The sequence below is a fragment of the Aethalodelphis obliquidens genome, unplaced genomic scaffold, assembly GCF_003676395.1.
Source record: "Aethalodelphis obliquidens isolate GAN/ISIS:26980383/991018 unplaced genomic scaffold, ASM367639v1 scaffold3, whole genome shotgun sequence".
NCBI lineage: Eukaryota > Metazoa > Chordata > Mammalia > Artiodactyla > Delphinidae > Aethalodelphis > Aethalodelphis obliquidens.
The window spans coordinates 41,531,815-41,544,157 of record NW_020837947.1 but is presented as its reverse complement, the minus strand read 5'-3'; the positions used below and the strand labels follow the sequence as shown (position 1 = coordinate 41,544,157).

The 12,343-nt window shown below is 33.8% G+C and overlaps 1 protein-coding gene across 1 annotated transcript in view; it reads right to left on the bottom strand.

Moving 5' to 3' along the window:
- CEP85L (centrosomal protein 85L) overlaps positions 1-12,343 on the bottom strand; it is a 155,652-nt gene that overhangs the window by 65,283 nt on the left and 78,026 nt on the right. Inside the window, exon 4 of the mRNA XM_027087762.1 lies at positions 1,939-2,060. Within this exon, the coding sequence (XP_026943563.1) occupies positions 1,939-2,060 (122 nt within the window). The remainder of the gene's footprint in view (positions 1-1,938; positions 2,061-12,343) is intronic.

Below are 12,343 nucleotides of genomic sequence, written 5' to 3'. Positions count from 1 at the left end.
ATATATATATATATATATATATATATATATATATATATATATATATAAAAAACTGAATCACTTTGCTGCATACCTGAAACTAACACAACATTGTAAATCAACTATACTTCAATAAAAAAAATTTTTTTAATTAAATAACAGAATTGGCCAACTAAGCAACTTGAATGATTTTGGATTATTTCCTTAGCATCCATCTATATATACAGAATTGACAAATATAAATATATTTTAATAGATTACATCAATAATTATCTACATTTCTTACTGCCATAGACTGAATGTTGTGACATACACCCCCCCTCCAAATTCACACATTAAATCCTAATGCCCAATGTGTGGTATAGGGGGTAGAGGGCCTTTGGGAGGTGACTAGGTCATGAGGACAGAATCCTCATGAATGCAATTAGTACCATTACAAAAGAAGCTCCAGAGAGCTCCCTTGCCCCTTTCATCATGGGAGGTTACAGCAAGAAGACGGCCATCTATGAATCAGGAGGTTGGCTCTCACCAGACATTGAATCTGCTGGTGCCTTGGGACTTCCCAGACTCCAGAAGTGGGAAAAATAAATATCTGTTGTCTATAAGCTACCCAGTCTATGGTATTTTATTATAGCAGCCCAAATGAACTAAGACACTTATTAACTTATACCCAATAGAATGGTATAATGGTGTTTAAAAAATAATAAAAGCCAAGTGATTCTGATTGAGGGCAAGTCTATTCATATTAATGAAAGTCTGAATTTTGGTGTGTTTAAAAACGTTATTAATTTCAAGTCTATACAATGAGTTAAATTATTTAAGTGTTCAAAATATATATCCAACAGGGTCTATAATTATTTATACATAAAATTCACTTGTACTAGAAGTATCTAATATTTTAAAATAGCCTTTTCATAAAATCAATTATAACTATCTCTTACAATCTTCATTCATTTATCAAACAGGGAAGTATCAAGCACTAAGTACATGTACTACGTGCCAGGTTCTGTTCAAGATGTTGAGAACATAGTGGAGAATAAGGAAGCCCAGATGTCTATGCTCTAGTTTACTTCCCAGCAGATCTTGCTTAACACTAAGTTTCTAAGCAAAATCTTTTGAAATTTCAACTATTAAATATATTTAAAGATTTGAATTAGGATTTAATTTTAAGGCTAAAATATCTACTACTTTATCCCATATAAGCACATGAAAATAAGTAGTAACTAGCACTGATTAAGAAAAAATGCCTCCTCAAACTAGTTCCCAATTACCATGATATGCAACATGTTTAACTATCCCAAAAGTATACATAAATGATGTAGAACCAATATAGATCATAAATAATTAAGTAATATTAAGGTTTTTTGCTGAGAATAATCAGGAGACTATTAAGTTTAAAGAAATTTGTTTTCAGAGCTTTGGTACTGAAATAGGCAAAATTTTGGAAATGTCTCCCAAAATTTTCAAAATTCTTATCTGTAGGTCATTTAATTTTAAACATTCATGATTTTCATGCTTTCTGTGCTATCAGATCTAACATATATTAGTTAAAGGAAGCTACCACTTTAAAGTAGCTTTCCAATTTGATAGTTCCCAAGTATAAAACACAAAGACACTAGCTTTGATAGTTCATCAGCATTGCAGCTAACTTGTTACATGTACAAAAAAGATGGAGAGGAGTTTCCAAATAATGAGTTACCCTAATATAAATGAGAAGATGGTAGAAAACAGACACAGATAGACAGATACATAGATAGATAGGCAGATAAACCAACTGACCCTCAGTTCTGATAGTGGTTCTTAAAAGTACTGGGATTGGGGATGGACAGACATGAGACATCAGTGTACTTGTAAGGTTCTATTTCTTAAACTCTAAGCAGTGGGTACAAAGATATTTGTTTTATTAATCTACATTTCGGCATGCCTGAAATATTTAGTAATTAAAAAAAAAAGACTCACCGATCAATTACAATTTCTTTCTGCCTTAGTAGTCCTTCTTTTATTTTCAGCACTGATTCCCACTTATTGAAATCTTGATAGCCAGGAGGTGAATAACTTTGACGAGATGATCCAGTCAAAACCTGCACAAACATGTTTAAACTATTAGTATACTAAAAGTGGCTAAAGGGAATATTTACATGTCACCTTGTATTTTCCCAGTGATTTTCATTTTAAAAAAAATAGAGAACTGTCCATTTGATTTTTTTAAAAAACCATCTTAAATCACACCTGTGAATACAACATAACTTGAAGAATTTCAAGGAAGTTCTAAAGTAAATGTACAAATCTAATGAAGAATTGGTGACAAGAGAACATTATTATAATACTATATGTAAGATCCTGTTCTCATTACCTTGTGGAAGCTTTCTGGAAATAAGAAATTAATCATTGCCTAAGGAAGGAGTACAATAAAAGAACATACCAAGGCTAGACTGTACAAGCATTACCAGAAGGGTTTCCACAAGGGAATAAAAATAGTATATGTAGCATTCAGACTTCAAATTGTCATTCATCACATCAACCTTTAATTACACTGAAATTTCAAAAGCTAAAATATTTTCACGAAGTAGTAAATATATCCATAGAAAATGACTATTAAGCAGATAATCTAGATGATTACTGGTCTCCAGTGTTTATTATATATCATTAAGAAAAAATTCGATTTAGACTTTAAGAAAAATTTAAGATATTTAAAACAGATAATAACAAAACCCAATACAGCAGATATCCTCAAATTTCTATCATTGAAACAAAATCAAAATTTTAATACTGGTGGTACTGGTTGAACTGTGTCCCTTCAAAAAGATGTTGAAGTCCTAACCCCTAATACCTCAGAATGTAGCCTCATTTGGAAATAGGGACTTCACAGATATAGTCAAGATGAAGTCATGAGACTGATGTAAAAGGGGAAATCTGAACGCAGACATGCACACAGAAGACTATGTAAAGAGATACAGAGAGAACACCATGTGAAGATGAAAACAAGAGATTGGAGTAATACAAACAAGCAAAGGAACACAACAAGACTGCCAGAAAACCACTAGAAACAGGCCTGAAACAGATTTTTCTTCATAGCCCTCAGAAGGAACTAACTTTGCTGACACCTTGATTTTGGACTTCTAACCTCCAACACTGTGAGACAATAAATATCTGTTGTTTAAGTTACCTTGTTTGTGTCCTTTGTTATGGTAGCTCTAGGAAACTAGTGAATTTCCAATACAACTGGTAAATCAAATAGGAAAATAAATTCCTTGGCAAGCTAAGAGATGCTATATAAACACCACAAAGCAACTTTAGGAGAATCAAATGTGCAGCAAAATTTTTTATCCTTTGTTTTCCAAAGATGCTACTGACAAGACCTACTTCTGAATACACCACTAACTGGGTGACATCAACTAGTCCTAGGTTAAACCTTTAAATTAAGATGATTGTCAAGTAATACTAGGACAGGATGTTTCAGGCAGCACAAAGACAGCACAAGGTGATCAGATTAAGAAGCGTAGAAACTAGATAACAGGGTATATAACTTTGTCAGATGGTCACATATTTGGAGTCTAAGTGACACATAGGGTTACAGAGACAGGTTAGTCAGAGATCTGGTCTTTGAATTTCACTCTTTCTCTTGCCCAACATATAGCTCAGGCTGATACTGGGCCAGTACGCACCAGTACAGATATATTAGTTGTAGCAGTACCGAAGTACTTTCACTGTGGTTGAACACTAGCTGCTGCCCAAACCCAATCCTGAGAACTTGACATCATCCAACAAATAAAGAGTTACTTCCTGGCATAAAAAGGGGCCCGTGAGACACTACTTATGGCATCCTTCCTGATTGGTTGGTTTCTACTAGTCAGCCCCTCAAAATTCCCCCACCCCAACACTACCTACCAGCTTATATTTAGTTGGCAGAGCTAGGATTCAAATATAGGCAGCCCAACAAAAGAGCACCACACTGTCTCACTCTTTCTACTATGGCCCAGTTGACCAAGAGGTATTTCAAATTTCATAGCATTACAGGAACTGGAAAATATGTTTGAAAGTAATTGCTCTTAAAAACCAAGAGAAGATTAAGCACTATAAACAATATTGTTGATATTAAGAGAAAGCCTATGCTTATTGCAACTCCATGTCACTTAATGACTATCAGTTTAATAGGTACTCATTTCATGAAATTTATTTTGTCAAACTGTAGCTCAAACAGGAATTCATTAAAACTGGTAAAAACTAAGCAAGACAAAAGACCATATCAATAATTCCAAAACTCAACATAAGATGTGGAAATTATCAGAATGATATGGTGAACCATTTGTGCTATAATTTATAATACTAAATATTTAATTTATTTGTAGTATAAAAGTGAATATATATTTTATTTATATATTGAATTATGTATTAATATCCTGATAACAGGTTACAGATATTTTAAATATTGGTTTTTGTATATTGTTACCATGCCTAACAAAAAACTTCTAAGATAGCTGGAGGATCTATGGTATCCTCTTCCAAAACTTTATAAAAGGTTCCTCCACTGCTGATTACCACAAATCAGGAATGACCTATACCATAATATTTTAAGCTATGCTTTATCTTACATATCTTGTACCTATTTCAATAAGACAAGTGCCTAGACAATAGATGATGATCTTTTCAAGAAGACATTAACTATTCTATTCTTCCACCAGTCATCTGCTAAAATTTTTCCCATGGCTGACAACTTAAGGAAAAGCCTTTTCTTGTTTTATAAAACTTCCTGGCATCAAGAAAGAGGGAATAAAGAGAAGAAACAAGTAGATCTGCAAGACAAAAGCAAACAACAGTACTACCTGGTTTATAGCACCTGAGTCACCGACAGGATGGAATGCTGAAGTACTTGCCAGATACATCCAGTGAATATACATAAAACAAAACATGAAACTTTATTCTTCTGATTTGTAGCTCCCTTAACCTAAACCCTTTAGAAAACAAAAATTGACCCATAAAACTGAGCAAACAGGAATAAAGGAAAGGAACCCTTTCTCTGTAATTAAGATGCAATAAACAATTACCAAATCAGCAGCATGGCAGTCTTCCTACGAAACTTTAATCCTGATTCATAGAAGTAGTTTAAAAAGGAGAATGAATCCTGACACACAACCTAATGCTGCAGGTGGAGTTACACGTAATTTTAAAAACCTGTTTATATCTACCTATCACTGAAAATGACAATTACGGAAACATGTTACCTTTTAAGGCTTTTGTAATGAGGCCATAGGGCATGCTATACTAAATGAAGTTATAGAACACAATTTGAATTACCTAGCAAGAGTTATTAAAATCATATTGTGACATCTCAAATAGCAAGGCAGCTACTGTACCTTTATGATTTTGCATACTATATAAACAATGCTGTACTACTAAAGATATACAGAAAAGAAACAACTGAAGAAATTTTATTTTTATTATAATTTATAGCAAATTGGAAGTTTGTATCCTCTGACCAACATCTCCCCATTTCCCTACCCCCTACCCTCTGGTAACCACCATTCTAGTTTCTGTTTCTATGAGTTTGGCATTTTTAGATGTCACATACAAGTGACATCATACAGTATTTTTCTTTCTCTGACTTATTTCATTTGGTCAACTAACTTCCGAAGGGGCAAAGCTGATTAAATGGGGAATTGAATTTGGTATCTAATCAAAAGAAGTGAAAACATATGTCTACAAAATCCTGAAGGCAAATGTTTAATCACCCAAAACTGGAAACAAACCATTAACTGATAAATGGATAAACAAACTGTGCTACATCCACAAAATGCAACACTAACTCAACAAAAACAAAATATATACTAACCATGGGCCTAGACTTTATTTTTCTCTCTACCTCAAAGTAGGATTGAGGGGAAATGAAGGGCTTGCCTGCTGGGGGAGAATATGTAAGTACTCAAAGATGCTCTGTAGATGATACAATGCACTATCTCGGCTATAATTTCCTATCTATTCATCGCTACGGTGCTATCCTACATAGGCAAATAATTGAGAGATAAATGACCAGATGAAGTAAATACTGTACACCAAGAATGCAAAAACAGAGTTGGAAATGAAGGGTAGCACAATATGCTACCCCAAAATACGACTGTAGGAGTTCAGGACACGCCACCATAATTAATGACATATTAATTATTTTGAGCTGTAGGCACTTGAAAATGAGCAAATGCAGGGAGAGGCTTTTTCTGAACTCCACTCTCTGCCTAAAGACAGATCCTCCCAAAGGAACTCAACTGTCATAAATCCCCTCCCTGGGAGTTTCATCAATCTGGGAGGATTGGCTCTTGTCACAGGAAAGGAGACTAGAAGCAGACATTGCACCCAGACAAACTTTCCCACAGGAGGTTATCATCTTTCCTATCTATTCTTCTAAGGGCCTATTCAACTCTCCTAAAAATCGTCTATTGTCCCCTGAGAGGCCTGCATCCCTCCTCCGCTTTTCCTGAATTGGGTGGTATTTAATCATGAATTCTAAAGCCACCTCTCTGAGTTCCTCATTTTCGTACACAAGGTACATAGGTTAATAAACTTCTATTTGTTTTTTTCTTGTAATCTATCTTTTATTACAGTGGTCTCAGCTAAGAACTAAGAATGGTAGAGGGAAAATTATTTGTCCTCCCCTATAACAATTACAAGCTGGTTCTTAAGAGTTGTCAATACTTAAGAAGAACAAAGAAGCCTTCTCTTAAGATGGGACAATGCTGCTTCCAAATATGAAAAAGAAGAAAGTATTTCATATTAAAATAACCTCTCCCCATAACCATTAGTAACACATTTTTATCCCAAGTAGTTAGAAAGCAATTAAGAATTTCTATTCAATTAAATCCTAACTGGTCATGAGAGGAATACCATTTTGTGGCAGAATTTCAAGTCATCAGTCATGTTTCTACTTGACTGTAACCAATGTAAGTAATCAAGGAGAATATAATTTAAACATATGAATATATAATTTATATTTATAGCTTGTGAATAATAAAACTGTAACTAGACATGAACATGAAGTCTAAAAGATAATTATCAAGGCATATAACTGTGAGCTAACTTCAAGCACGGAACAGAAAGGACATCAACAAAGTAATGAATATTTCAAAATCTGTACAGCAAAACAAGGACAACTTTTACAAGTAAACATATTTTATACATATTTGGTAGTTACCAAACTCAGGGAGGGAAGGGAACTCCTCATTTAGATGTTTTACCTAAAAATACATAAGATACAATTGTTGCAAAGGTGGTTTAGAGGAGAAAACAGTAGACTAGCCAAATAGTCTAGCCAGTAGACTAGCATAACTCTTCTGCATCTAGAGCCCAACCACCCAGAGATATAACACATATATTGGCACCTCTTATTGTAAACAGCAAATTCCACTCTCATAACTGAATAGGGAAAACAAGCATCTACAACAATCCCAAACATATCTATTTAGATGAGACCCAGATGCTATGAAAAGTTGCCAAAATATGTCATGTAATGGTCAAACATGCTTCTAAAATAAGCTCACTATTTGCATCTGAAAATAGTTCCAAATTCTTTGGCTTCAGCCTGGACAAATACTGTTAAATTTAGATAATCTAGTGCTGCCACACTTAACTAGAATACAGCCTCTGCAGTTCTTCAAGTTTGTTATCTCTCTTTCATTTGCTTTTGTTCCTTAGCTCATTCATCACTCACAACATGTCAAATAACACAGCAGATCTTCCTCTCTTTCCTGGAATAGTCTATCTGAAGAGATACTCTATGAGTGCTTTTTGGTAAAAGGATCAGGACACCTCACCCAGAAGTAAGTTCACAAAGCTCAATAATGAAGATGAAAATAAATTACAAATTACACAGACTTTAGAGTTTTTATTCAACAAGAAGGAAAAACACGGACTATATGATTACTGAAAGAACTGTCATTAAAATAAAATCTGTATCTTACATATTTTATTATTACTAAAAGAATGTGCATTTAATAAAAATAATCTGTATCTTAACTAAGCCCATGTAATTATTTATGGAATGTATTACTACATATTTCTCTAACAAAATAAAAACAAATCATATAAAAAAATTCTATCCATAACCTCTTCATCAGAGTGACTAATTATAAACAGAAGTATGCATCTTAACTCTTGAAACTTAAAGAAGGAACTGAGTTTTTAATGATCTCATTAGTTCTTCAATTTGTCTTTATAACTAACTATATAATGCTATTTTTGCCATCCTAATATGCTTTACTGAAATAACAATGCAAATATATCAAGTTACTTCAAGGGTAAAAGACCCTAAAAAATGACAAAAAGAAACTAATGAGAGGAATATATCCTACATTTTATATCTTAAAAATACATGTACATGAAAATAAAGAGAACCCTAAACATATTAGTGATTCCCACCATGCTAAACAACTAAGTTACTATTAATGTAACTATTTTCTTTTGGAGGAAGGGACATTTTTCCTCTCAAAAATCAATCTGGTTTATGTCTAATCTGTGTTAGCATGAGCATGTTTTCTAAAAATGCCAACAAAGGAATGATCTATGCATGAAACATGATCTCATTACAGTTATAATGCAAAAGTGAAGCGGGTAAACGATATATCCAAGATTGAGGAACAAATCATTTTCCCTAAGAAATCAATTAGAAGATTGGGGGTGGGGGGGGTGTTTAAGTCTTCAAATTTAATCATAGATTTTACTTATAAACAAATAGAACGTAGCATTTTCCAAAGGTTTTGTATAATTACTTAAGGATAACAAATGCACCAGACTACAGAACCAGATTCTACTAAAACGGAGCTGTAGCATAAGCGCTAACATATTTCACTTATTTTTAAAAGCAGATTACCAAAATATGTTTTATCAAGTTTTTTATCATATTGTACTATTGAGAGATAAAAGAAAAATATATAATAATACATGTGTTTGGAGACCAAAGCACTGCCTACATTATTTTTAAAATGTATGAAAGGATTTTTCTCAAAGTATACAAAAATAATTATTAATGATGGTTATTTTGTGAGCAGAGAGGGAGGAGGCTTTTACTTTATATCAGTTGGGATTAACTGACTTTGCTTACCATACATGTACTACTTACTTCTTTTCGGACAGTGTAATTATGGGCCATTAAATACTTTATTCTTCCATATGTTAAAATTACTGTTTTTTAAAAAAATATTTCAAGAGTCAACAATGGGTAATCTTCTCAGGGTAAAATTGTTGAGAGGAGTTTAGAGGGGCAACTTGATTGCTGTTCAATTTAAACATCCTTTCACATATTTTGCTAAAAAGTATAAGCACCAGAAATGTTAGAGATTTTCTTTTTTGTCATGCCCAGAGTCTAGTTCATCCCTAGCCCATAGCACACAATCAACAAAAAGACAATGACTAACAACAATCCCTCAAGTATATTTCTCAGCCTTCAAAACAATCCAAAATTATTTTGAACAGCACAGACAGGTATTGTAATTAGAGTGACAGTACTTATGACAGTACTTACGGCAGTGGTTCCTTTCCCACTTTAGTCTGCATCACAATAAGCTTGGCCTTATTCTTTTATAACTCCTGGTACTCAGCACAGAACCTGACAATATTTGCTAAATATTAAGCAATCTAAAAATTTACAATCTACAAAAGTCTACCATCCCTGAAATTACCATTACTTAAAAATCTCTACTATCATTTTTAGAGCAATGATATACATAATAAAAAGAAATGTATATACTCTAAAGATTAGAGTTCAAAGATCAATCCACAAACTTACATTTGAATAAAAATCATGCTTTCCAGCTCTTGAGGTTCAGCCTCATTTCTTTCAGACCCAGGAAATCGCTGAATAATCTACATAACTAATTTAATTTTAGTTTGCATTTTAGAGATACATTTGAAAGAAAGTCTTCAGTGACCATACTGTGTTTCTATTTTGTAGGTGTAAAGTCTCAAGAGCATTTTCTGATTCTCAAACAATCAGTACACAGATTCATAATGATCCAAATACTGAATTTTTAGATATTTTATGTTTTTAAGTTAGATTTTAAAAATCAACATATTATGCTGGAGTCAACAATCAACTCTTCAACTATCCATGGCCCTAACTAAGCAATAAACCTATAAAAATGAATACATTAACAGGGCAGTCTGATAAACTTTGCCAAAAGTATGCTCTTGATCTTAATGCTAAGGGCTGGTCCTGGAACCTACTCACCACCTTTGACCAACTCAAGGGCAAATGAAAACCCCAGATGATGACATGTTCACATCCTTTTGCTGTGCTATATAAGCTTTTAATTTGGAGATGGGTTAAGGAGGAAGTACAGATTACTGAGATATAGCAAAACAATGTACAACTCGCAGTACATTAAACTGCTGATAAAAAGTTACAATGTCTGCGTATTAGAAAGTTGGGCTTATTAACCTTTTCCACTGGGACATCTGGGCTTGCTTTATAAGATAAACATGAATTTTACATATCAAAATCCATTTTACATAACCTTTTCAAGAATGCATCTATGCTGAAAATTCAAGGGTCAGTTGGTCAGTTGCATTTGTATTCCATACCTTCCTTTAACTTATCCTTTTACAAGCTCACTTGTAATGGCAAAGTAACATTAAAAATATCCATTAACCTTAATTTCCAAGGGATTAGCAGTGTGAGGAGTAAAGAAAAAATAAATCAGTCCCTATTCATGAAATTTATGGTAAAGAAAAAATACCTACAAAATGTATAAAGTCCCCCTCTAACTTCTGCTTTATCTGAGTTTCCTGAATTGCTAAGAGATATTCACTTATTACTTATGCAATTAAAAATTAAGAACAAACAAAACAGGCTTCTCCCTACCTATTTTTGAATAATAAAGGCATTCCAAAGGAACAAGAAAGTAAGGAATAGATTCCAGATAGAAGAAATAACACACACAAACGGCAGAGTTGTCAAATATGGTGGGAATAGATGACAACACCAGATTAGAAAAAACCTCTGTATGCAGTGCTGGAAAATTTGGGGTTTTAATCTTGAGGGACATGGTGATAATAAAGGAAAGTTCTCAGCATGTGAGAACCAAATTTACCCTTGAGAAGGCAACTTGGATATCAGGGTAAAGAAGTGGAGAGGCTCAAGACAGAAGGTATATGTAAAAGTTCAGAGGAGAGCTGATGAGGCTATGTGAACACAGATTTCTAACTGGCAATCTGCATTTGATTTCTTAGTGGACCAGAGTCTGGGAGAAGACAGAAAGAAGGATGAGTCTCAAATTTCCATTTTGGATGACAAAATAAATAATGATGCCATCATAAAGATTGGGAATGCAAGGAGCTCAGTTGCTGGGATGCCAAGCACAAAGATAATGAATATAAGGGACGGGGTGGGACTACAAATTATTGAAGTGGATTAGAATCTTCCTAACAAAGGAACAACATCATGGTCTACAGAGTTCTGAAGCAAGTATCTGGAGACCTGAGGGTTGTTTTTTGTTGTTAAATTGGTTGTGTGTGTGTGTGTGTGTGTGTGTGTGTGTGTGTGAAAGAGAGCGAGAGAGAGATTTTCCATTTCTTATTTTGGCTTCAATTCTGCCAGCTTCTTTCGTATAAAATATGTAGTTCTCTTAGAAATCATATTGTTTCTTACTACATGTGCTAATTTGACTCTCGATCCTGAATTTTCTTGACCTCCTAGTGTTATCTTGCAATAGTGGTTAACTTCCAAATGTTAAATGTTTCACCTGTATATTACTTGTTTACCGATAGACAAGTTCCTTAAAAAGCCGCAGAACATGCTATAGCATTTCTTTCCATCACTTAGAGTGTATTTTGTACGTTTCCCCCAAATTGTGTAAACCTACATGACAAGCCCCTCCCTTAAACTAACTGGCTTCTCTTGATGTCAAACTTCCCCGTTGCTAACTGGGATATTTAATAAGGAAAGAGAATCTGTCCAGAGTTCAGCACTTACGAAAAAATAAAATGCTTGAGCCTTCAAGTATCTGACAAGTCAATTTTAAAAGCGAATCTACCTCCCTAAATGATCAAGTTTTATAAGTTACTTTATTATTGGTCTTTTTTACCCACGACTTGATGAATAACTCCTATTCTCTCTTCTCTATTACCTTAGGCACTTCCCCATCCCCTAAGTCTCAGACTACTAGTCTCATCATTTTTGCTCTTAGATGTTTTTTTCAACTAATCCTTCTTTAGGTAGCTTTAAATTTTAAGGCAGTAATTCTCAAACTTTTAATAGAACAGAACCCTTAAGAGTTAGGTAAAATCCTTGGGAGTCTAGGGGGTCTAACCTTAAAAAGCTCCCTATCTTTGAAGTATCACAAAAATTTATTCACAGCCTGCATTTTGCTGTATTATATATTTA